This window comes from Canis lupus, chromosome 6, assembly GCF_048164855.1.
Source record: "Canis lupus baileyi chromosome 6, mCanLup2.hap1, whole genome shotgun sequence".
NCBI lineage: Eukaryota > Metazoa > Chordata > Mammalia > Carnivora > Canidae > Canis > Canis lupus.
In genome coordinates this window covers 64,810,315-64,835,168 of record NC_132843.1, presented here as the reverse complement: position 1 = coordinate 64,835,168, position 24,854 = coordinate 64,810,315, and the positions used below count along the sequence as shown (strand labels likewise).

The 24,854-nt window shown below is 45.4% G+C and overlaps 2 protein-coding genes and 1 long non-coding RNA gene across 9 annotated transcripts in view; 2 read left to right on the top strand and 1 right to left on the bottom strand.

Annotated features, from left to right (window-relative positions):
• The window catches only part of LAMC2 (laminin subunit gamma 2), a 56,054-nt gene extending 45,876 nt beyond the window's left edge, over positions 1–10,178 (top strand). Inside the window, exons 17-23 of the mRNA XM_072830949.1 lie at positions 393–537; positions 1,424–1,573; positions 2,105–2,219; positions 3,444–3,643; positions 5,297–5,455; positions 5,546–5,645; positions 8,461–10,178. Coding sequence (XP_072687050.1) covers positions 393–537; positions 1,424–1,573; positions 2,105–2,219; positions 3,444–3,643; positions 5,297–5,455; positions 5,546–5,645; positions 8,461–8,714 — 1,123 coding nt within the window. The 3' untranslated portion in view covers positions 8,715–10,178. The remainder of the gene's footprint in view (positions 1–392; positions 538–1,423; positions 1,574–2,104; positions 2,220–3,443; positions 3,644–5,296; positions 5,456–5,545; positions 5,646–8,460) is intronic.
• NMNAT2 (nicotinamide nucleotide adenylyltransferase 2) overlaps positions 9,851–24,854 on the bottom strand; it is a 194,486-nt gene continuing 179,482 nt past the window's right edge. For 5 of the 6 annotated variants that reach the window (XM_072830953.1, XM_072830955.1, XM_072830951.1 and 2 more), the window contains 3 exons: positions 19,744–19,845; positions 19,521–19,588; positions 12,882–17,195 (listed from right to left, as the gene is read on the bottom strand). In XM_072830953.1, coding sequence (XP_072687054.1) covers positions 17,093–17,195; positions 19,521–19,588; positions 19,744–19,845 — 273 coding nt within the window. In that variant the 3' untranslated portion in view covers positions 12,882–17,092. Of the gene's footprint in view, positions 11,848–12,881; positions 17,196–19,520; positions 19,589–19,743; positions 19,846–24,854 lie in introns of those variants that run through there. The other variant, XM_072830957.1, reaches the window with a different exon arrangement.
• LOC140635788 (uncharacterized) lies at positions 10,820–20,744 on the top strand. Of its 2 annotated transcripts, XR_012033113.1 has the most exons (3): positions 10,820–11,964; positions 17,705–18,923; positions 20,474–20,744. It is a non-coding gene; the product is annotated as an uncharacterized lncRNA (long non-coding RNA). The 2 variants fall into 2 exon arrangements; XR_012033112.1 differs by lacking the exon at positions 10,820–11,964 and having other exon boundaries at positions 17,067–18,923.

Genomic DNA, 24,854 nt, shown 5'->3' with positions numbered 1-24,854 from the left:
GCCTGTGTCTCTGCCTCTCTCTGGGTCATCTCTGTGTGTGTTATGAATAAATAAATAAAATCTTTTTTTTTAAAAACGGGGGAAAGGACCTCCCTTTATGTGTAGAAGAAGAAAAGACCGGTTAAGTGAAACGTGCGTGTGGGTGGCGGGGCCGCAGTGCTGGGGCCGCGGCGGCTGAAGGGTGCGCGCAGACCCGGGCCGCGCGGGGTGAGCTGGGAGACGCGTGAGCTCTGGGGCGGCTGTTGGAGCGTGGAGAGGCCGCCTGCCGCGCGCGCCCCTGCCGACCCCTGGGTTCCGCGGTGAGCCCGCCCACAGGGCTTTTACGCTCCAGGGCGAATGTTTGCTTCGAGGGAAAGGAGGGATTCCTCGACCTGTCTTCCCCGCGCCCGCAGGTTGGCGAAGGCCAGGTCGCTGGCCCAGCAGCTGTCGGGGGAGGCGGCGCAAGCCGACGCAGAGGCAGACAGGTCCTACCAGCGAGGCCTTCGCCTTCTCGATGCCGCGTCTCAGCTGCAGCAAGTCAGCGGCCGGGCTTTCCAGGTGAGGGCGGCGGCGGCGGCCTGGGGGCCCCGATCCGGTTGGGCCCCTCAGCTCTTCCTCCACGTGGACCCTTCTTGTCTTCCGTCTTGTTGACCGTTGCCTTGTGCTTGGCCCCCAGCCTCTGCCTCTGACAAAGCCTTAGCCCACCTTGTGAACCTGTCAGCCGAGAGCAATCTTCCGTGTCCTCCTCAGTTTTGGGGACCGCCAGAACCTGTGGGAAATCCCGAGCGGTAGAGCGTGATGCTTACCTTTGGGTCCCAGCTGCACTGCAGTTCCGTGTACAGCCTTCACAAGACTTTCCTTCTTCTCAGAAGTTTTACGTTGTTTCTGACTTTTGTTCTTCTCGGAAGTTTTGCACCGTGTCTGTCGATTCCTTTAACGATTACAAACTTACTGGATTAGGAAGATGCAGCCCTCTACCTTCGCAAAAAACACTCACAAAAAAACCACTCACACAGATGTTTCCATGCATTGAGGGGGACACATGGGTGGCGCAGCGGTTTGGCGCCTGCCTTCGGCTCAGGGCATGATCCCAGGGTCCCGGGATCGAGTCCCACGTCGGGCTCCCTGCATGGAGCCTGCTTCTCCCTCTGCCTGTGTCTCTGCCTCTCTCTCTCTTTATCATAAGTAAAAATAAATCTTAAAAAGAATGTTTCCATGCATTTATAAACCAACATGTAGAATTTAGAGAGAGAGAATGAGAGAGCCAAAACCCGTTTGATGCTTGGGGAAACCGCCGCCTATCGTTCGGCATACTGCTTCATTTCTGTTAGACTTTGTGTCTGGATTGCTGTTGTTTTCAAACAATGGTGGGCAGCTCCTAAGAAGGCTGGCATGGCAACCGATGGGCAGAAAGTCAGATTCCTTCCTTTCTTTGGGCTTACAGGTGGAAATGAAGAGGATTAGACAAAACATTGATTCTCTCTCAAGCCTTGTGACCAGGCGCATGGATGAGTTCAAGCATGTGCAAAGCAACCTGGGAAACTGGGAAGAAGAAACCCAGCAGCTCTTACGGAATGGAAAGAGTGGAAGACAGGTATCCTTTTATGAACTCATGCACTCAACACACAGGTACTGGATGCCTACCATGTGAATATATATGGCAAGAGGCCATAAAAACGCAACCGTAGAAAACTCTCCGAAGGTCATGGTACCACCGCTCGTAAATGGAGTAACTGAGATACAGACAGCTTGAAGTAATTAGTTCAGTTCCACCCACCGAATCAAGCCCTCAAACCTGGGGCCTACCCGAGTTCAATTTTGGTCCGGCTTTTTCTACTAGCTTGGCTTTAGGAAGTATCTAGAGTATAGTAAGATTGTGATTTGCAAAACTGTCCTCATCCTTCATAGTGGGCTAGAGTTTGAAACCGTTCTCTATACAGGATGTGTCATTGGGTTATAAAGTTTGCTCTGTCCCGGATTGTGGAAGTCAGTACTCTTAGACTTTCTGGTGAATCACAAGACTCTGCTGTCATGAAGAGAATTGTGTCCAAGTGATTCTGCTGGCAGGAATGCTCTTCCTGGACGTATGTTACAGTTACTCTAATCTTACTCTGTCTGTTTACAGAAAGCAGATCAGCTGCTTTCCCGTGCCAACCTTGCTAAAAGCAGAGCCCAAGAAGCACTAAGTATGGGCAATGCCACTTTTTATGAAGTTGAGAACATCCTAAAGAACCTCAGAGGTAAGCGTTTCGTGGTTTAGGTCACTTGAGTATGTTAAAGAAATAACTTTGATTTGTTTTGAATCCCTGTGTATCTGCCTAAACCATAGGTACATTGGGGTATTAATAGACACTTAATAAATATCTTCCTGAAGAAAAAAATTGTATTAATATTTGAAGTAGTGGAAGAATTTTAATTGATGTCAGGTGGCTTGAGGTCTGAACTTTGCTAGGCCCTTTGACTGCTCTGTGCTGACTGTATGACCATAGGCAAGTCACAGCCTTTCCAGACCCTAATGTCCTCTTTAAAGAAAGAAGGTTGAGGGACACCTGGGTGGCTTAGTGGTTGGGTGTCTGCCTTTGGCTCAGGTCAGGATCCCGGAGTCCTGGGATCGAGTCCACATCAGGGTCCCTGCAGGGGGCCTGCATCTCCCTCTGCCTCTCTCTTTGCATCTCTCATGAATAAATAAATAAAATATTTTAAGAAAAGAAAGAGAGAGAAAGAAAAGAAAGAAAGAGAAAGAGAAAAAGAAAGAAAAAAAAGAAAGAAGGAAGGAAGGAAGGAAAAGAAAAGAAAAGAAAGAATTAAATGATCTCTAAGGTCTTCCACAGATCCAACATCCTAATACGACCCAGATATTTTTCCTTTTCCTTTGTAATCTGGCTGATTCCAATTTAGAATCAATGTGGTTAGTTTGTGGTGATGATAGGAGCAAGCTCTGTCACAGCACCTGGATCCCAGGAAATTTGGGTTTGTGCCTTATGGAGATTTGGCTAAAAATCAGGTTTATTCACTAAAGAGCAAAAAGGAAGCATTTCTAAAGTGTTGGGATTTTCTTCACAGAAAGAAGCTCTCTATCCATTCTGTTCATCCTCCAACTACCATCATTGGCAGCTTAGGGTTTAAGGCTCTGGCTCGAAACTTTGGGCTTCAGCAGTTACACCTGCTTTTGATCTACTTTGGGGTCTTAATACTCTTGCAGGGCTGGGGACCCAGGGCAGGCTGATAGTCAGTGTCTCTAAGCAAGGACCTAATTTTGGTTCTTTCAGTACCTCGTTTAAGTTCCTTTCTGCTGGATAAGAAAGGGCAGTAACAGCCACAGCTTCTCACACGCTTGCCCCCAGGCAGTAATAACACTCTTCCTGGATTTTTTTCTTAAAAACTTCAGCCCCATTCAATTTCATTTGTAAGTTTTAGAAGCTACTTTTCACCCTCGTGGCAATGTTTTCTTGTCTTCGTTTCAGAGTTTGACTTGCAGGTTGAAGACAGAAAAGCAGAAGCAGAAGAGGCCATGAAAAGACTCCCTTACATCAGCCAGAAGGTCGCAGATGCCAGTGACAAGACCAGGCAAGCAGAAACAGCCCTGGGCGGTGCTGCTGCTGACGCCCAGAGGGCAAAGACCGCAGCCAGGGAGGCCCTGGAGATCACCGACAAGATAGAACAGGTAAAGAGAAATCAAAATGCAGGTTGGCACGAGCAACCCCAAACGCAAGGGTTCTGTGGAAATAGAGCATCGGGCTCTTTCTGACCTCGAGATCTCAGAGTCCTGTGGCCCACGGCAGCCCCAGAGCCGCTTAAGTGCCCCATTTCTTGGTTGATTCACAAGGCTTTCATTGACCGAGACGTAGAGCCTTCATTTTCAGCTCCCTTTTTGGACAACACCAGAGAAGAACCATCCAAGATTGGGTTTTTTGTATCAACTATTGTACTCGTTTCCTAGAGCTTCTGTAATGAAGTGTACCACAGACTAGATGGCTTAAAACAACAGAAGTTTATTCTCTCACAGTTCTGGAGGCTAGAAGTCAGAAATCAAGATGTCAGCAGAGCCATACTCCCTCTGAGGCTCTGGGTAGAAACCTTGCTTGCCTCTTCCTAGCTTTTGTGGCTGTCAATCCTTAGCCTTGGTTTCCGGTGGCATCACTCCAATCTCTGTCTCTATCGTCATATGGGGTTTTTCTCCCTGGATATCTCTAACCCTCCTTATAAGGACACTGGTCATTTTGAATTAGAGGCCCATTAGACTCTAGTATAACTTTATCTTATGTAATTGGATCTGCAACAATCCACTTCCAAATCAGGTCGTATTCTGGGGTCCTGGGGTTTCGGACATCAGCATACCTTTTTGACATAACCCCATAACAACAATTATCAGTGTTTGATTCAAGATTATGAAATTCTGGAGTTCTAGATCCCTTGTCTCTATTTTTTATGTCTAAGCTCTGCATATTCATTTTTTTCCCCCTTTCTTCTATGTACCAGCACTGTGCTTGGTGCTGGGCATATGCAGATGAGAAAGACCCGGTCCTTCTCTTCAAGGAGCATTCAGTATAATGGGGAAAGGCAGATTAGATACACTGCAACCCATATGTTGTAGTTAAATGCTACAGTAGAAGCTGTGCTTGTTGGCTGGAGAACTTCTTAGCTCTCATTTAGGCAAGACTTCTAAAAAGCTTATGCAACTTTAGAAAACCAAGAGGGAACTCTTAGTACCTAGGACTATTTGACCTCACTCTTGGACCACTTAGCAATTTGCAAGAAAACTTTCTAAGTCCCTTGAGTGTAGAGACCAATTTCAAGTGGCTCTCTTTTTATAGCTTCTACACAGAGATACCTGCAATTTGATGCTCAATAACGCCTTACTGGTAAAGATATTAACAAACTTTGTTCTAAGAAAAACAAAAGTTACAGCTGTAGCCCATTCATTCTCTGCACCTTAAACTCAGCTGTCTCAGGGATCCTAGTAAAGTCACTGAAAAGACTGTGGCAGCAAAGAACTCTGACGGGAAATGATGTGAATCTCTCGCCCTCTGAGTTTTCTCAAATAGTTTCTGTTGCATTCACGTTTTGGTGAGTGGTGACCTGAGAGGGAATCAGTGTCTCACTGCTGACCCTCCTAGTCCCTACAGATACACCCACAAATTAATTTGTTTAAAGCAGAGCTTGGGGAAGGGTGTGTCTCCAAGTCTGACTCTTGTTATTCATTTAACTTACTCCATCAGGGTCTGGCTGCAGCTGTTTATTTTTTATTTCTCTCTGGGATGTTTTTGTGCCTCACCCCTCTCTTTCCTCCTGTTCCTGGCTCTCTTTCTTTTCCCAGGAGATAGGGAGTCTGAACTTGGAAGCCAATGTGACAGCAGATGGAGCCTTGGCCATGGAGAAGGGACTGGCTACTCTGAAGAGCGACATGAGGGAAGTGGAAGGAGAACTGGCAAGGAAGGAGCAAGAGTTTGACCTGGATATGGATGCAGTGCAGATGGTCAGTTCCCATCATTTTCCATGGGATATTCCATTAAACTTGCCAATATGAGACACCCTTTCAAGACTGGTTTGTATTTATTTTTTTCAGGTAATTACAGAAGCCCAAAGAGTTGATAACAGAGCCAAGAATGCTGGAGCTACAATCCAAGACACACTCAACACATTGGACAGCATCCTACACCTAATAAGTATGTGACGTACCCACAAACTTCCAGCACCATGCTCCCGGGCTGCTCTCAGAGCACTTGCTAGATCTAGCCCTGATAAGTGGAAGTCTTAAGGATACCCTCAAGGGTATCAGAACATTACTTTATTTCTAGGCCCAGACACTTTGGGCACATGACTTTCCATTTTCCAGACTCTTATTTTACCATCTAAAGATGAGTCACTGAGTACCTATTGCCCTTGGAGGTGAAAGTGTGTAGATCAAATATCTGGGTATATTTAGGAAAGGTGTATTGAAGCGCAAAGAGGTTAATCATGTCTCACTGATCACACAGTAAGTAAACTGTAGAGGCAATACTCAAACTTCACAGCTAAAGAGAAGACTAGACAGTTTGAGAGTCCTCCTAGAGATTCTGAACTTGATCCTGAGAAGCTAGCGGGCAGTTGTGAGCAGAGGAATATCGTCATCACTGTGTATTTCAGAAAGATCACTAAGTGGATGCAGGAATGAGTGGAAGGGACTTGGTTAGACAAAAGGCAGGGTGAGACCACTTTGGAAATGGTGCGAGGGATTGTGGAGGGAGGTGACAGGGTCTGAGCTCTGAGGCAGTAGACGTGGTGAGGGGGAACCTCCTCCCAGTCTGGGAAGTCAGGAGTCCCTTGCTGATTATGCTCCCCACCCCCCCACCTGTAGTTAGACCTCGGTCTAACCAGTTGTGGGAACCTGACCTGCCTGGTTCATAGCCCAGAAGAAATGGAAAGATAGTAGGTACATGACATACTGCAGCCTTTTCAGATAAAATAGATTTGGTGGCACAGCGTGGCAACAATTCAGAGTTGCCCACAGAATCCCTCCCCCACAAAAAAACTGATAAGGATTAACAGTCTGGATGGGTAAAACTGATATCAAACCCTCATTTGGCCTGTTTAATCAAGTGTAGACTGCAACACTTAGGGAACAAGGGATTCCATCATAGATTGCATCGACATTCAGGAAAAGGCTTTTTAGCCCCGGTGGCACAGCGGTTTAGTGCCTGCCTTCAGCCCAGGGCGTGATGGTAGAGACCTGGGATTGAGTCCCATGTCAGGCTCCCTGCATGGAGCCTGCTTCTCCCTCTGCCTGTGTCTCTGCCTCTCTCTCTCTCTCTCATGAATAAATAAATAAAATCTTAAAAAAAAAAAAAAAAAGAAAAGGCTTGGTCCTACCATTTTGGTTCAGTAGAACAATTTTAAGACCTGATTTTTTGTAGAGTACCATCCTCACCCTGGGAGGTCAGTGTCGTCTGTGTTGTTATACTAATGAGTCTGCTTTGTGGTCCAAGGAGACCCAAAGGGCTCTTTTTACCCTTTAAGGGGGGGAAAAAAAACCCAAACCCAACTCCCCAGTGGAGATTTTAGCAGCTTTGTGTAGTGTTCTGAAAAAGGTAATGAAACTAATAGGGCCTTTCGAGAGAAAAATGAGAGCATGGGGAAAGAAGGTTGGTGGGAACTATTAAACATTTACTAACTGTCAGGCACTGTGCCAGGTGTTCTCTGGTATGGTATCATTTAAGTCTTTTAAAAGTCCTAAGAGACAGCCTTCATTATTTTTATTATTTTATTTCACAGAGTAGTAAACTGAGGCTCAGAGAGGTTGATAATGCCCCATGGATCACATAGTAAACTGTGGAGGTGGGATTCCGAGTGACATCTCTTTGTTTCCAGTGCTCCTGCCCCTTTTCCTAAGTAGCTTGTGCTGCCTCTCTAGGGACATGGTTATTTTGTTTCCAAGCTTACTTAACTCTCTCAGCACATCACAGAACCCGAAATGCCGAAATTCTCCCATTTTCCTTGGTGAAGGACTGACCCACTGGGTCGGTCTGCATTTTCGTTACGATGTTGTTTCTCCTGGTTGCTCTCTCGAGTCCTGGAGCAGTCACAGCGTCATCACTCGAGGCACAATAAACTCGGGCGGTCAAGTGCTATCACCACAACTCAGATCTCAGATATGGAGGCAACCTGACCTTGAGTTTGAACTGACCAAAGGCCACCCAAACCCTGTTCAGATCAAACAGGTTTGGCCAGGTGCCCTTCGTGCTGACATGAGTTTTAGATTGTGTCTGGGTAAAACATACCTGAACAAACAGGACTACATTTCATATTGGAAATAAACTAGTATCTAGCCAGATTCCCACTGTCTCCGGCCAGAATGAAGTCTTACATCATTTCCGAACAGCTGGAATCTATCCCCCAAATAGCAAAGCATACCTTGGCCTCTATAAACTCCAAAGCCCAGCCAGTTTCTAAAGGTCTTCTAATGGAAAATAGCAGGATATTTCCTAAGGGTAGTTCAGTAAACATAATTTGGAGTTGGTCCTGATCCTAGGGTGGGCTGTGTTGGGCAGACACCTTGGACAGTACTCAGTCTCCTATGACCTTCAGCCTTCATCTTTTCAGAGCATGAACTGTTGGCCCTAACGTGAAAGGAGAAATCCAAACTTTGTATTGCTTAACTGTAGAGCTCAGAGGCTTGAACCGGGCTGTTCGTAACTAATAAGTAGGCTAGAGCTCTCTAAATATTTTCTATATTATTCCCACTGTAAAATAAGCCTTTTTTTAGTTTAAAGTTTTTTAAATGAACTCTACACCACACATGGGGCTTGAACTCACAACCCTGAGATCAAGTTAACATACTCCACCACTTGAGCTAGCCAGGCACCCCTAAAATAAGCATGACATACCGTTTCCTCTGGGCAAGTGGAAACAGGAATTAGTTAAAGGTATAGAGGGTCCACATGTGTTCAGGGAGATCTAACCACAGCTCTTCTATATTAACTCCTTTCTCATTGCCTAAAACAGATCAGCCTGGCAGTGTGGATGAAGAGAAGCTGATCTTATTGGAGCAGAACCTCTTCCGGGCCAAGACTCAGATCAACAGCCAGCTGACGCCCTTGATGTCAGAGCTGGAAGAGAGAGCACGCCGACAGCAGGGCCACCTCCATTTGCTAGAGACGAGCATAGATGGAGTTCTGGCTGATGTGAAGAACCTGGAGAACATTAGGGACAACCTGCCCCCAGGCTGCTATAATACCCAGGCTCTTGAGCAACAGTGAATCTGCTATCGAGATTTTTCTACTGAGGTTCTTGGGATACAGAACTCAGGAGCCATCTCATATGGTTGGAGTGGGATGGAGACATTTGAACATGTTGAATGGGCATGCTCAGGTCCACCAAACCTGATCCCATCCCTGAGATCTTGGCCAGATGTTTCATTACACCAGTGTAATACTACTTGTTTCCTGATGCTGGGCAGTGAGGCAAATAGTGTTGGGTATGAGACTGGCCAATGCCCTGGAGACCCTGAAGGGTAGACTGGATGGAAGAATAAGCTGCACAGGCAGGTGTTTGCTTCAGGATAGTCACAAACTTGACCCCTGGAGTACGAACAGGTGCCCCTGGGCTATAGTTAGCTTATTCTTTGGGCAGTGTGACCAAAGGAAAAATTTTTTTTACTTTGCCCACCCATAAAATTATTCTTAATGTCTGAACAGAAAGTGAAGTCAGTCACACTGTGGCCAGTAAAATACTATTGCCTTGTAGCGTCCAACGCAAGCTTTTTATTGACCAGAGTTCCTCCTACTTTGTACCACCCACTTTGTCAACATGTGCTCTAACTTTCAAGCTGGAAGAAGGGAACAACGATAGAGTGAGAGGCTGTAAGGCTGGTCCATTTGGAGCAGAGTTGCCTGCTTGGGTCCTGCCACCTTTGAGTTCTTCTGGGGCCTGGAAGTAACATCCTTTCCCTGATGATGCCATGGCAACTTAGAGACTACATTTTGTTAAAGCATTTTCGACCAGCAAAGCAAGCATTGGGAAGGTATTTACTTTTGGGTTTCAAAGTGATAGAAAAATGTAGCTTGGGCATTGAAAGAAGTACAATTACCTAGAAGATTTATTAGTCCTAATTCAATTCCACTTTTCAAACACTATAAATTGTATGTGTCTGTGTGTTTTATTTTCTCTCTCTCCCTATAGCAGAGAATGTTCCTACTCACACTGGAGCTGGGTAGACTCCATCCTTCCATCCATCCTTCCATTCATCCATCCATCCATCCTTACAACATATATTTATTGAGTACCTATTGCGTGTCAGGGGCTGGGATACAGTGGTGAGGTAGTCTCTGCCCTCACAGAGTTGATTGTCTAGTAAGGAAGACAAACATTAAAAAAAATAAACTTACATCTCTCATTCATCACAAGTGGTTTTTATTGCAATAACCCCCTGGTTTGCAACCTCATTTCTCAACATATGTTGCAAGACACTCCCATGGGGGCACTTGGGTTTTGGCAAAGCTGGGATGGTTCTGGGTTGTGCACACTTCTTTGCAGTCCAGCTGTCACTCCTCCCCTTTCCACACCTGATTGCAACAGACTGTTGAGTCATGATAACACCAGTGGGAATTGCTGGAGAAACCAGAGATGCTTCCATTTAAGCTTGGAAGATTTTCGTGCAGCCTCACCTCTGTACTTCCTTGGCTTTTCATGGATGTGTTTTTGAATAAAGAATAATTCTTAGATGCCTGTGGTCAGTTTCTAATTTGTCAAACTCTAAGCCTCAGGTGGAGGTACCAAACCAATGAAAACCAAAATGCCATAGAAACAGCGATGAGTCCTAAAGTTTGCATTTTTCTGAACATCTTGTTCTGTATGAAAGTTAATTGGTGCTGTCTCCTAAACATAAAGAAAGACTTATTTCTGGAACAACCTGAACAGGGTGGAGTTTTAATATTGTTTTCTTCAGCTATGAAATTAAGGTAAAATCAATAGTTTGTGGTACATTGTCATGCATTTTAATAAGTAAGAATCTAATAAATTAAGATCCTGAATTGGCCAACTAGCCAAGTGGCTGAGGAAAAGATTCTGTTCCTTTCTACATTAACCCTGCAAATTCTGACAGGTCTGATCACTTTGCTTTACCTTCTGTAGAGGTGAATGGAGAATCCTGTCTTGGCATATTCAATCACATATCCTATAAACCTCTCACTATAGCTAACAACTAATACCCAGGAAATGTATATGTATTAATTAGATTAACTATCAAATCACATAGACCTAAAAATGTACATTTCTCAAACACTTTTTTTCTCGCTCTCATAGTGGATGGGGAGAAAGTTGGTAGGGTGACCCTCCACGTTGTCAATCCAGAAGTCTGCCATTTATAATATGTGACTTCTAAGGTTGCCCTGGTAATCTTTTACATTCCAGTGAGTACAAAGGGGAAAAGACATGGGAGGGGGAAGACACCTGGAAGGTTTTTGGGGGCCAAGCCTGGGAGGAGATAGATGCACGTCACTTTCTTTCATGTTCAATGGTCCAGAACCTGGTTTTATGACCACTTTGACTTCAAGGGGTCTGGAAAATAGAGGCCCTTGGTAGGAAGCCATGTCTCAATGACAGTCCTACACAATGAAGGGGGAGAATGCATTACTAGTGATCGGCGCCTGTCTCTGCCAAGTACGAGATTAGACAGTACATGTTCGGGGGAACTTGGTGAGGGCTTCTATTACCTAATAACATGCAGTCATAAAAGGATTCCTCAGTGGGATAAATTGTTAAGAAGGTCATAGAATGTCTTCCCTGACAAATGGGAGATAATCTCTGAATGGAGATGGGAAGTGGAAAAGTGACTCATGTGACTTCCTTGGTATAGACATGATTCCCTCATTCCTAAGGACCTGACAAAATTATCCCTAAGAAGAGAGAAGGGCCGTGTGGCTGAGAGAGAGCCTACTCAGGACTTAGCCTCTGTAACCAGTCTTGCCCTGATCCTGCCAAGTTAAGGGAGCTGTCCTTCCTGGTTCTCATCAGTATTTCTAATTGATAGTGAAAATGCTGTTGTACTACTCCCCTGAGAGCTTTCTGATTAATTGTGCTGCTGGGAGGCTATGAGGCACATCATCATCTACTTTGACTCATAGGGATTTCTGTTTGGGGCGGGGCGGGGGGTAGGAATGAAAATGTCCATAGGTTATGGCTTCTTAGCAGATGTATTTCTGATCTTATCCCAGGATGTGGTTTCTTGTCAGTACTCTTGGGAGGCTAGAGAAAAGGGGAAGAAGATACTCAGTAATGTCCAATGTTTGGAACGAGGCTCAAGGACTGGAACATATTTATCATGTCTTCTTTCAATGTTTTTGCATGGTCATGGGAGCATTGTGGATTCTTGCTGTGGTTCAGTTTTCCCACCTGGAAAGTAGAGATTAGATTTTTTTTTTCCTACTTTCTTTACACTACAGACTGCATGTGACTTCCTAAGAAATTCCAAGACCTGAAGCTACTTATGGGTCATAAGAGAAGAAATGTGTATGTACATGTATGTTAATTTATAGTTAGTACATATATTTTATAAGGTAATGTAAGTTAGCAAATTAAACCAGTGTTTATGTCTAATTTTAAACAAGCTTTCAACATTACATACTCTCAGGACAGAGAAAAAGAGTGTTTAGGTTTGTGGCCAAAATAGCAAATGTAAACACAAGTAATCAATTTACAAGGCATATCAAGTGTCATTATGATGGGCCACCGAACCCAGATGGACACACACGAAGCTAATTCCAATCTTAAACAATAACAACAAAACACACAGTAAGAACTAAAATGATTTTTTTTTTTAAAAAAAAAGCACAATCTGACGAACAAGTGGCAAAGCCCTAAATGAGGGGCCTAAAGGGGAACTGCTATTCTACCTTCTGAACCATGACTAATACTAGCTAATGACAATCTCCATTTAGATCTCTACCAACACACAGTGCATGCCACAACTACGAATAAGAACTAAGAGAGCAGAGCTGAGCAATTAGCAAATTACTCATTTTTGTCTTGTTTATACTGCCGAAACTGTGAGTCTAATGATTTGTCTTACTTAAGATCTTTTATACCAAAAGTGAATGATACAAGTTTAGTTCTTACAAATACGTTTTTGCTTCCTAAGGAACTAATTTCATTAGGGAGGCAAAGCTAACCAATAGGAGATTGTGAAGATTAGGTCGGTTCTAGGATTCTTTTTTTTTTTTTTAATTGAAAACTCTTAGGCACAGTTACAAATTTGCTAATAATTCCTCCCTGCCTTTGGTCCTTGGGTGTGGCTGTGTATACTTTCATATCACACACTTGCTTTAAGAACATTTTTGCAACCATTAGCTTCTCTCAAGTAAGACTATGACAAAAAAAGTGATTAATTCTGCAACTCGCAGAGAAGATCCTGGACAAAGACACAAGACTAGTAGCATTGTCTTATTTATTAACGTAATTCAAACATTTTGCGGATAAAACTTCTGTCCATGACTATCCTAGCAACAAAATTTTACTCAAAATATTTCACTATGAAATGGTGTTGCAACTTCAACGTAGTTTTTATTAATGGGTTCATTTTCATAAAGCAAATCTTACTCTTAAAATGGCAGATTCAGTGACCAAAAGGGATTCAAAAAAAAGCTTCCCCCTCCCCATGCCAATCCTTGAGACCATTTGGATCAAACTGAGTTCTGGACCTGAAGGGAAAGAGTGTAGCTCGTTCCTAAGTAACTGGAACAGGCTAATAGGACACCCCAAATTTACACGACAAAGAAACCACATGAAAAATCGAGTTCACTGGCAGCTCTAGGAAGGTGTAGACTGGATGAATCTGACAGAGAGCATGCGCACCTTCACCACCATGCTACTCCACAGGTATCCTGATTGGAAGAGCTACAAAATCAGTCCCTGTTTCCATCCTCTCCATCTCACCTGTTGGCCTTCCTGCAGTAGCCTCGGGAGAGATCCTGAGCTTTTCATACTCTATGGGTTTATTTTTGCAGTACTCTTTTGATAAATGAAATATAATAACATGCTTCTCTCGCTGAATCCCATAAAGTGTGTGTTTATATCCGTTTGGGAGAGTAGATTTGGGTTGTTAAAATACAGTCATGTCTCCCTGTAATTCTCTGCCTCTTGCTGCTGTCTGATTACTGAGTCTCACTTTCTACTTAATTAGAACAGTGAGTTCTTCTATTCCTTCTGAGAATCTGAAGCATGAGACTGGTGCACGCTGGGGAAGGTGGGCCAAGCAGAGATGGGACAAAGAGGGTCTCTAGAAGCTCTAGCTCTGGGTTTCAGGCACTTCAGTTAAGAGACTTTCCTCCCCTGTTCCTATGTACATTCAAGGAAAATGAAAGCCAGAAGGCCCCAGAGACTGCCTGGGGTAGGGGACGGTGAATGAGGTACCATGGAGCAGCACAGAGCTCCCCAGGGGGCCACTCCTTGAGGAGAGAGTCATTGGCACAAAAGGTTTCCCTCCTTCCTGCCTCTTCTTACTCACATCAGCCACTTTCTGAAGAGTGGATGTTTTACATCAGTAGGCAGGAAATGAGGCTCCTGACCTCTGTTAACATCATCATTGCAGCCCGTGCCTTTCTCCCAGTCTCTGAACCATGCCAGCCTTGAGTTGCCATTTGGAAGAAGAAAGGGATCCCACGGCGGGGGAGGGGGGGGGAGTGAGAACCTAGAGGTCATCCTCATGGCACCTGGGGCACTACTTCAAACTCTGAATTGTCTCAGTGCTAACCTCTGCAGGATCACAGCCACAATGTCCTGCCTGGGGCATGCGAGAGGGGCTCTGACCTCCCCCTAGCAAGTGAAGAATGGCACAGTTTGGGGAATGGACAGTTCTCCCCAAATTTGCTTTTTCTTGTATTAAAGAAAAGCAATTTTAATACAATCCCGGGGATCCACCAAGATAAGATCTGCCCTCATTTCATTCCAGACATCTTCTACTGCCCCTGTTCCTTTTCTTCCTGTCCCTCCCCGCCCTCACACCGACTGTATACAGCCAACCTGGCTCCCTCTCATGGGTTGTGGACTACATGTGGCATGAACACAGAGCCCAGCAGAGTAACAGGGGACACCAAACAGACAAAAGATGTCTGGTTTCTCTCGGATCTGCTCGTGTAGATCCTCATAATAAACTCCAATCACAGATAAACTTCACATCCTTCACAATGTCACATTCCCCAAGGAATCCGGTTCCCTGATTTCTTTTCTTGGCCTGGGAGTGTTTTGCCCAGATAAGGACTCTTCTGTCGGTCTCTCTCCAGGTGTCATCTCGCGCATTCGAGGTCTTTCCTAGCCTTCCAAAAAGCATCCTTTCTTGGATTCAGAGGGTCACTATTTGGGATTTCCTCTAAGCTGTTGAGATCTCTTGATTTCTGAGGGAAACCTGGCTCTGGCCTTTCTCCCCATCACACCCACCCCTCGGACTCGCATATGCAATGCCCTATACAGGAGCAGCTGGATGAGACATAATTTAAAAGAAAGATGCCAGGTAAAGGCTGAAAAGAGTGGAAACCACACGTTACGTGGCCAGTATCATGAGGAACCAGGGGATAGAGACCATGTGATATGAAGCCTTAAGGGTCAGGGAAACAATATCCTTTTCTCAGGCTCTACACTTGCTGTGTGACCTTAGACCAGCCATTTAATCCAGTGGACCTCTGCTCCTTTATCTTTTAAAGGAGAATGTTGAATCAACTAATCTCTGAAGCTTTGTTTCTTTTTTCATTTATGATTTCACCATCCTTAACCAAACACTGAGAACCAAAAATAGGATCTTCATTCCCTCCTCTGGAGATTATTTCCATAATCCAAAAGGAATAACACTCTACTGGTTGCTACTCTGACATGCTCTTCTATTGAATCCAGTTCCCTTTCCTGGAGGCTATGGAAGACTGTCACAGACATGAAATATGTGCTGAAGAATGATGTCCCTGATGTCAGATCTCACCACCACCCCCATCCTGGGCCATAACTGGTACTAGATTTTCATAAAAGTATCCTGTTGCTCAGGGACCCATTCTGTGAAGACAACTGGAAACCCAAGAGCCAGGGACTAGATGAGAGACACAGAGCATAAGAGAATAATTTCCTTTTGGCTCTCAAAACGGAGCATGACTGAGACCAGAACAGCTAGAACAGTTTGTCAAAACCATTTCCAGGAGCAGCGGAGGAAGGTAAGAAATTACAAAAAGGGTGAAACAACTTAGTGGCTCTTAATGCCCTGCCTGCCATGACCTCTGCTCTCTGAACCCACTCCCCTGCCAGACGGACTTCCTCAGACGATGACTGTGGTTTCTGGGCTCTGGAGGAGATAGGATCAGCTCCAGAAACAAGACCGAGGTACTGTGTTTCCAGAAGAAACTGACCTCGGGTGCCACCTGCATCACCGCAGCAAGAATGGGTAAGGACCATCAATTCCCATTAGAGCAACAAGCCGCTCTTGGTCATCCTTGACTTACATCATGACAGAAAAATCTCCCAGCCACACAGGCAAGAGATAATTCCAATTAGCAAAGATCTCTAGGGTTGAGTGAATCCCTAGCATGTTTTATTTCAGAAATGGCTGCATTATTAGGATTTGGCCTTGACTACGCGATTCTTCTCAGATGCAGGAATGTGGCTAGGTATGAGCTCCAAGGGCTTAGGTAGAGACCTGAAGGTTCCTTGGACACGCTGGGCTGGCAGAGAACAAACTCTGCCATCAGTCACAGCCCAAAGGAGGAACCGTACAGATGCCACCAGGATATGAGGGTGGACTGGCTCTGTGTGATCACAGGCCCGGAGCATCGGGAAAATGGTCTTCTGAACCTAAGGAAATGGACGCAAATTCTTCTGAGAAACCCTACTATTCCCAGACTTGCCTCCCAGGGTTTGGAACCTGAAGGCCTCAGTCCTGAGCCTGGCCCGCACCTGCTGTGTGTGTGGGGGGCGGGGGGGGGGGTGTGGGGTGTGAGTGGGCAGGTGGCGGCGGCCTGGCCTTCCTTACTGTGTGGCTGTCACGCAGGTGCTGAGCGCTGAGGCTGGCCATGGTATCCTATCCAAAGGGAAGTTCACACCACAGGAGCGCATCAAGACTACAAACATAAAGAACCATGGACACGGGTTTCATCCAAATTCTATGAGGAGTGAACAACACCAACACCAACCAAACAAAACCAAACCAAAATGCAAGAGAAGGAAAAAAAAAAGAAAAAGAAAAAGAAAAGAAAGAAACATAGCCCTTCATGGTAAAGGGCATGCTGGGAAGGCGAGAGCCAGAGCCGCCTCCCCAGAGCATGCTGGGAGGACGGGCACTGGAGCCGCTCTCTAGAGCATGCTGGGGGACAGACACCAGCACGTCTCCAGGGACTGCACTTCCCCCAACTCCCACCCCTATTCCCTCACCCACCCCCAACCCGGAGACCAGAGGGGAGTCTGTCCGAGGATGACAGCTGAGTAGGGTATGCTGTGGTTCTCTGCAGGTCCCCCACACCGTGGAGGGTTGAGTCGGCAGGTGGGGAGAACAGTCAAGACGAGGAGTGGAGACACAGAGAGGCAGGAGAGGAACCAGGGGACAGAGACTGGAGGGGCCAGTGTGTTGGCGGAGGACGAGGGGAGAGTGGAGCCGAGGGCCGGGTGGCTGCTAGCCCGAGGCGTTGATGTACAGCTGGCTCTTGAGGATGTAGTCGATGACCGGCTGGGACAGGTAGTCCACCACGTGGCCGTCCCCGTGCTGCAGGGCCAGCCTGGATGGGAAGAGACGGGGCTCAGCTGACCCCCTCCCTGACCCAGGCTCAAGGGCCTGGCCCTCGCTTTCAGGGAGAGGGTTTACCCGCCACCCCAGCCCCTGCCTCTGCTTAGGCTGCAGGAAGGCTGCATAGGTTCCCCAATGGGCAGAAGCTCGCTGGCCCCAGAACTGCGCCCCGACCCCGGTGACTCCATTCCATCCTGGCTCTGCCATTTCCTCGCACAGGCGCCCCTGGCAGGTTATCGAAGCCCATCCGTTCGTTTCCTCCTCCGTAAGATGAGGGTAATATGTGGGCCAATCTCCTTCACTTATGAAAAGGATTTTTAAAAACATAAAAGGATGAAACGAGTCATGCAAGGAGCCTTTAGAAGAGCCCAAACACACAGTAGGTATTTAAATGGGTTAGCTACTCCTATTTCATTCCGTTGTGTTTCTCTGCATCGTGGTCTCAGGAACATGCATCTCCTGATTGACCACTTCTCTTCCTTCCTACTGGAACCCTGACAGAGAAGAAGGTGACCTCTTCTGAGGAGCTTCTCACAAGCCCCGGTGGCTGTGGAGGAGGGTACCTCCAGGTACGAAAGGGATCCAGTGATGGATGAGCTTCGGCTTCTTCATAGTTGTCCTCTAGCTGCGGTCTGGCTGCTTCCCATTCTCTGCTCCTATGATAGTCTTGGGAATGTCAGGCCCCAAGGAGCTATTTGTAAAAAATGCACATACTCTTTCCAGAAATATAGATTCTGCAAGGCATGTGAGCCCTGCCCTGTGAGACCTCTTCAGAGGCTGGCCCGCTGCCTCTTCAGTGCATACACTCTCCTGATCTTGCAAGCACACGAGGTCCCTAAGTGTCTCCCTGCACAGCTCATGGGGAAGCTTCTTGAAAAAGTGGTCTGTACCCATGGTTTCCAAATGCCAATCCCAACTTGATCAGAATCACCCAGGAAGCAGATTCCTAGGCTCATCCACCACAGATGCCAATTTGGTAGGATTGAAGAGGACACAGGAATTTGTGTGCTTGTGTACGTTTGTGGGGTAATTTTGTTGTGCAGCCATGTTTGGAATCAAATCCCTCTCCTCTCCCCTCACTGGCCATTGTCATTGGGTTTCAACTCTCACCACACAGTTTGATGCTACTCTTTTAATACATAATCACCTTCCAGGGAAGAAGTCCACTGGATCTTTAAAAATGCTGGACCCATCTCATTTCTCTGAAATATGTGACAGAGATGACAGTGATGTACATCTTTGTGCCTCTCCTGCCTTGGTTCTTGGGCCAGCACTGCTCCTTAGCCTTAGGCTCCTTAGCCTTCTTTTAAATGCTGCCCTTCTTATTGACTTTCCCTGTGAGCTCAGCCACACTCTTAACGTAACTTACACTTCTGTGCTCATGGCTGTCAGTTCTATTCCAGTTCCAGAGCTCTATATTCATATATGTCGCCATTCTACTGGACAGTTCCATTTGGGGTGGAGACTGTTACCTGGCCCCTAGCATCCATTCTGTCCTTCTTCTATTTAATAGAACCTGAGTTTAAGCTGGGCACATAAAGTCCATTTCCCAGGCTCCCTTAAAGCAAGGTATGGCCTTGTGACTGGGGCTGAACTGGTAGGATGTAGGGGGAAGCGATGTGTACAACTTTGAGTCACTTTTTTAAAGACAAGCTCCTGCTCTTTCCAGCAGTCATGACAGGAGCTGTGGACCAACAGACAGGGGCTTCATGTTGAGGAGGTCAGAGATTCAATCTCTTTTGACTTCAGTAAGAGGGAAGTAAACATTCTCTTATTTAAATTGTGACTATTTGGGCTCTTTTTTTAATGCAGCTTAGCTTGTACTCTTATTAATACAGTGTTTTATAAACACTTCAAACTAAAGAGTCTCAAATTAAAAATATCCTCTTCCTCCTGCAAACCAACTAAAACTAGCTAATGACACCCCCCCCCTTAAAAGTAAATGACTGATGGAGTGCCTGGGGGGCTCAGTCGGTTGAGGGTCTGACTCTTGGTTTGGACTCAGGTCATGATCTCAGGATGGTGAGATCAAGCCCCATGTTGGGCTTTGTGCTGTGTGTGGAACCTGCTTAAGATTCTCTCTCTGCGCTCTCCCTTTGCACCTCCCCCACTGCTCGTGTATGTGCTCACTCTCTCTCTCTAAAAATACCCCAAAACATGTAAATGACTAGGGACAAATACATAAAGTCCCCAAAGAAGGCTGAATACCAGGCAGCAGGTGTCAGCAAATGTAGGGGTCAGCTGGAACTGAGGAAAGTTGTATTAAAACTTGTAAGCCCATTTGACCAAGGTTCCTCTGGCAGTTTGTCAAACATACCTGCTCTTGGTTGAGCTGACAACAGACATGGGATGGTTGATGTCATCCTTCACCACCATAATGTTATTCTGGGGACAGAGCAGAAAAAGTAGATTGCCCGCCTCTCACACTGAAACTCTTCGGGTGCCCTCACTCCACCAGCACACCATCCCCCTGCCCCCGCAGGCCCCTGGGAGAAGGAATGCACCATACAGCTAGAGCAGCAAGGAGGTGGAGGACTCACTTTGTATTTGCGGAGTATTGAGGAGTGATTCATGATTCGGTCTGTGTCAGCTGCATCCCGGGGCACCACCACAATCCCAAAGTCCCCCACGATCACCTCCATCTGAAAAAACAGAGAGAGAGAGTGTCCTTGGGTGAGACCATGACTCCAACCCCTACTGAGCAGCCACTTAGCGGGTAGAATGATCTTCCACATGGAACCCCAAGCTCTGGTGCTACGCTTGCCTTTTCAACCCTACCAGTCAGCTCTTTCAAGTAATAACCTGTAACAGTGTTAGTGGAATGAGTGGGAACTTTGCCTGGCACAACAGAAGATGCTTAATAAATACCTCTAGACCGAATGAATCAATGTGCTCTTGCATGTCTGGGCAAGAGCTCTCCAATTCCTGAGGTTCCTGTTGAGTTCATTATGCTAAAAGTAATAGGAATGACACATAGTCTTTACACGGTAGACGCCCTCACAGGTGACACAGTTCCCACTGCCCAGCAAGCGTACCCCCAGCTCTCAGCCACGCAACTGAGAAAGGGTCACCCATGCCAAAGCTGTTGGGGACTCAAGGGTCATGAGGAGCATGCAAGGGCTTGGAATGCCTGTGTGAGCATGGCAGTGATGGGAAGAAGATTACTATGAGGTCACTTCTGAGATCAGCCTCTTTATTTATTATGCTTGCTGCCATAATGAGAAATGAAGACTTTACATTAAGAATAAAATGATTTTTTTCTGGTTATAGACACAGTACAAACTCTGGAAATTCAGGAGAAAAAAATCTATCACAACCACACGACCTGGACAACTACTCTGAACATCATGTATTCCTCTCCAGTGTTTTCTTCTCTACACAAAAATGTTATTTTATCTGTATTTTTTACTTAGCATGAAATTGTGAGCATTTTTTCACATTGTTAAAAATTATTTGAAAAAATTAAGTTTTAACAGTCTGATTATTTCATTGTCTGTACTATGATATATATGATATATTAAACCAATCTTGTATTACAGAATGTGTAGAGTTACTTCTGAGGAAGTAATTTTTTGCAAGTATACATAACATTTGGTTGAAGATCTTTATATATAAATCTTTTACCACATCTCTGCTTGTTTCCTTAGGATAAGAAGTAAAATAATTAGATGAAAGGATATAAACTGAACATATTTCAAACTCTTAAGACATAATACCAAGTTGCTTTCTGGAAACTTGTGCCAATTTTTATTTTCAAAAAACCTGAAATTTATGGCATTTAATAGACTTGGATCTAGCCCGGGCATATTGCTGTTTAGATCTTGCCAATTAAGGATCCTGGATGGGGAGAGAAAGGAGGGGGGAGACAAGTTGCTTCTAAGGAGCACAGTTCATTGTGCAAGACCTGCTGTGGTGGCAAGGGGCCCAAGTTTTTCCTTTGAATAAGTACCACAAAAACAGACACTATGGAGCACTGTGGCCACTTTTTCTCTATCGGACAATTTCTACCTGAGCAGAATGCCACTCCTCAGTTTGATTCATTGATCATGTTCGAGTATGTATGTATGTGTGCACCCGTGCATGTGTACACATGCCCTTGGGTATTTCCATCACCTTTACCCTACTTCTCCCATTGCTTATAACTGGAGCTAGTTGCAGCTGGAACTCTGATATTGCTGACACAAAAAACTGGTTGAAGGTGCCCTGGGATGGAAGTTGTGGAGAGAAGTTAGAAGCTAGGTATAGAATATCAGAGTCTATAAAAATATGTATATATATATATGTATATATATGTATATATATACATATATGTATATATTGTGTGTGTGTGTGTGTGTGTGTGTGTGTATATATATATATATATATATATATCAGAGCCTCCACTGGATCATGCTGTTTGGAAGATACAGAACATTATACAGCACAGGCATCTATTGGTAGTGTTCAGATGGGAAACTGGCACCAAGCATTTACCCTATAAACCAGGAATGTTAGGGAGAGGCGGGATAAGAAGTTGGAGGTAGATCCACCTCCTCCTCCACAGCTTTTTGCATTGGGAATATTACACTGGTATTCACTACTCAGAAGGTAACCCGAGGCACTGGTTCTCAAATTTGGCTGCACATCAGAATCATCCAAGGATCTTTCAACACTCTCGAAGTCCAGCTCCTGCCCAAGAGCAGTTAAACCAAATCTCTGAGAATGGGACCTAGGTATCATAGTTTTTAAAATTTCCCAGGTGATTCCAATATGCAACCAGCTTGAGGACCAGGGGTCTAAGTACTACTTAAAACTCCAGGGGAAGTGGTAGGGCAGAGAAAGATAAAAGAGAAGGGAGGAGAGATGAGGAGAGGAAGGGGAAGGGAGAGGAGTGGGAAGGGGAGAAGAGGGGAGGGGATCCATCCAAGTTGGCATACGTGGACATTCCTCAACTGCCTTTCTAAAAGACTCAAGATACGTGGTGTACATGGCATCATGTAGGATCCGACTTCAATTTGATTTTGAGAACTTGGTAGATGTTCCATAAGTGATGAAGGAAATAATAGGGTTATTTAAAGTGAGCATTTTCATTGAAAGTATGAAAACAACGGTTCCAGCTATTGTTGGAGTCCAGCCTCATGGGGAAAGTCACCCTATGGGTGACATTGTGCAGCTGCTGCTTCCCACTCAATCAATAACAGTGCCAGGTGGCTCAGTGGGTGGCAAGCAGTTGGGAGACTTTGCTGCTTGAGATGTTTTCTTTTTCCAGAAACAGGTGACAGACTTGCCCCCTGAGAATCTCAGATGGAGCACAGGAGACAGGGTCTACAGGACAAGACATACAACTTAACCACATCCAAGCTGCCTGTCCACAGGAGTTTGGGTCAGAGACTGCAGAACTTCTCTGCTCCTTTGCCCAGACCCTAGGGCACCAGGCTTGATTTTCATGCTAGAGGGTATTTGTGTGGGTGTGCATTTGGGGGTAGGGAGAAGTACCAGGTGCTAAATTGGTGAGCTGTACCATAGGTCCCATAGATATCCATCTCATGTAGGGACCTACAATCTGTCACCCCTAATCCCAGTTTCCTTCTTCACCTGGCCTCCTGGAGACCATTCTCTCCTGATTTCTTCCTACCTTAGCAGCTATAATTTTTGGTCTCCTTGTGCTAATTCTTTCTCATGTCCCTAACCTTGACTCACTGGTGTCCCACAGGCCTCAATCCTTGGACTTCTTTCTACCTATACTCACACTCTTAATGATTTCATTCAATTGCAAAGCTTTAAAGGCATACCAAAGGCTCCCAAATTAATACCTCTGGCACAGACTTCTCTCCTGAGCTTCAAACTCATGTATCCAGCAGACTTTTCAATATGCTTACTTAGGAGGGCATCTCAAATCTAAAATGTCCATGGGCCCCTGAACCTTCTGACGTCAATCAGTGAATCACTCACTCATTGTACATCCCTAAAATCCCTAAAATGCTTCTCTTATAGACTTTTTCATTTCAGTAAATGGAAACTCCCTACTCACAACTGCTCAGGTCAAAGCCTTGGCATTTTCCTTGATTCATCTCTTCCTCTCACATCCCACATTCCACCTAAAAGGTAACCTATTTGATTCCCCCTTCAAAACAAATCCAAGAATCTGCTCATTTTTCACCATTTCCATCAAGTTTCTGCTGGTCCAAGCCTACTTTGGTAGGTTAAATACTGGCCCCCAAAGATAACTGGGTCCTAATCTGTAGAATTTGTGAATGTTATCTTATATGGCAACGCATATGCAGATTTGAATTAAGCTAAGGATCTTGAAATTACCCTACATAATCTAGGTGAGTAGTAAAAGTGTCCTTACAAGAGGGAGGCAGGGGAACATTTAACGCGGAAGAGAGAAAATGACATAAAGACAGAGCAGAGAGGCATTTGAAGATGTTCCACTGTTGGCCCTGAAGATGGAAAGAAGGGGTCATGAGCCAAAGAAGGTAAGCAATGCAGCTCTAGAAGCTGGAGAAGGTGAAGACAGATCCTCTCCTGGAGTCTCTGGAGGGAATGTGGCCTGGCCAACAACTTGGTTTTTGCCCAGCGAAACCTATTTTGTACCTCTGGCTTCCAGGGTATAAGTGAATCAGTGTGTGAGTGTGTTGTTTTGTTTTTTAAAGATTTTATTTATTTATTTGAGAGAGAGAGAGAGAGAATGAGATCAAGCGAGGGGGAGGGGCAGAAGGTGAAGGAAAGGGAGAGAGAGAGAATCTTGAGCAAACTCCTTGCTGAGCATGGAGCCTGACACAGGACTCCATCTCACAACCTTGAGATTGTGACCTGAGCTGAAACCAAGAGTTAGAACCTTAACCGACTGAGCGCCCCAGGCGCCGTATGTGTGGCCTTCAGCCACCAGTCTACAGCAACAGAAAATGAATTCAGTCCCATCAGCTCTCACTTGGATTGCTCTGGTCTTCTTGTTTTTCTCTTGCTTTTTTCAGTCTATTCCCAACAGACAGATCAATAGTATTAAAATAGATTGTGCTGCTCCTTGGCTCAAAAGTCTTTACTTAAATATCATCTTCTCAGTGAGACCAGGCTATTTCATCTTTTGGCACCACGCACACAGACCCACACGTTAGCCACACCTGCACAGTTCCCGCCCCTTCCTGGATTTTATGCTCCTCACTAGCCTTTATGTCCATCTAACACTTTATATATCTTCCTTGTTCAACCTGATTTTTGTCTCTTTGTCCCTCTTCTATAAAGGTAATCTCCATGAGGGCAGAGAGCATTGTGTGTTTTGTTCGTCACTGTGTCCCTAGGGGAAAGGCCCTGACACCTCATATGTGCTTAATAGGAGCTGTTCAATAAGTAGATTCCTGCAGAGTCTTGTCTGACAGCTGTCTTTGAGGCATTAGCCGATAAACTCTCCCTGTCTCAGGACCTGGCGAGGAGCCCACAGTACTTAATGGGAGCTCTAGGAGGCCCAAAGAAGTTACTCAAAAGATAGACTCTCAGGTCCTATACAAGTAAGGGTGAGCCTACATTTGCAGGTTCCCAGACTTGATCTGATTGGTGAGCAGAAGCATCTGGGGGAGCTTTAAAACCAGTGACAAAAGTAGATCCCCCAGACCTCACCTCAGGGATTTTGATCCAACATGTTTAGGATGGGCTGTTTAGGAGCTTTACAAAG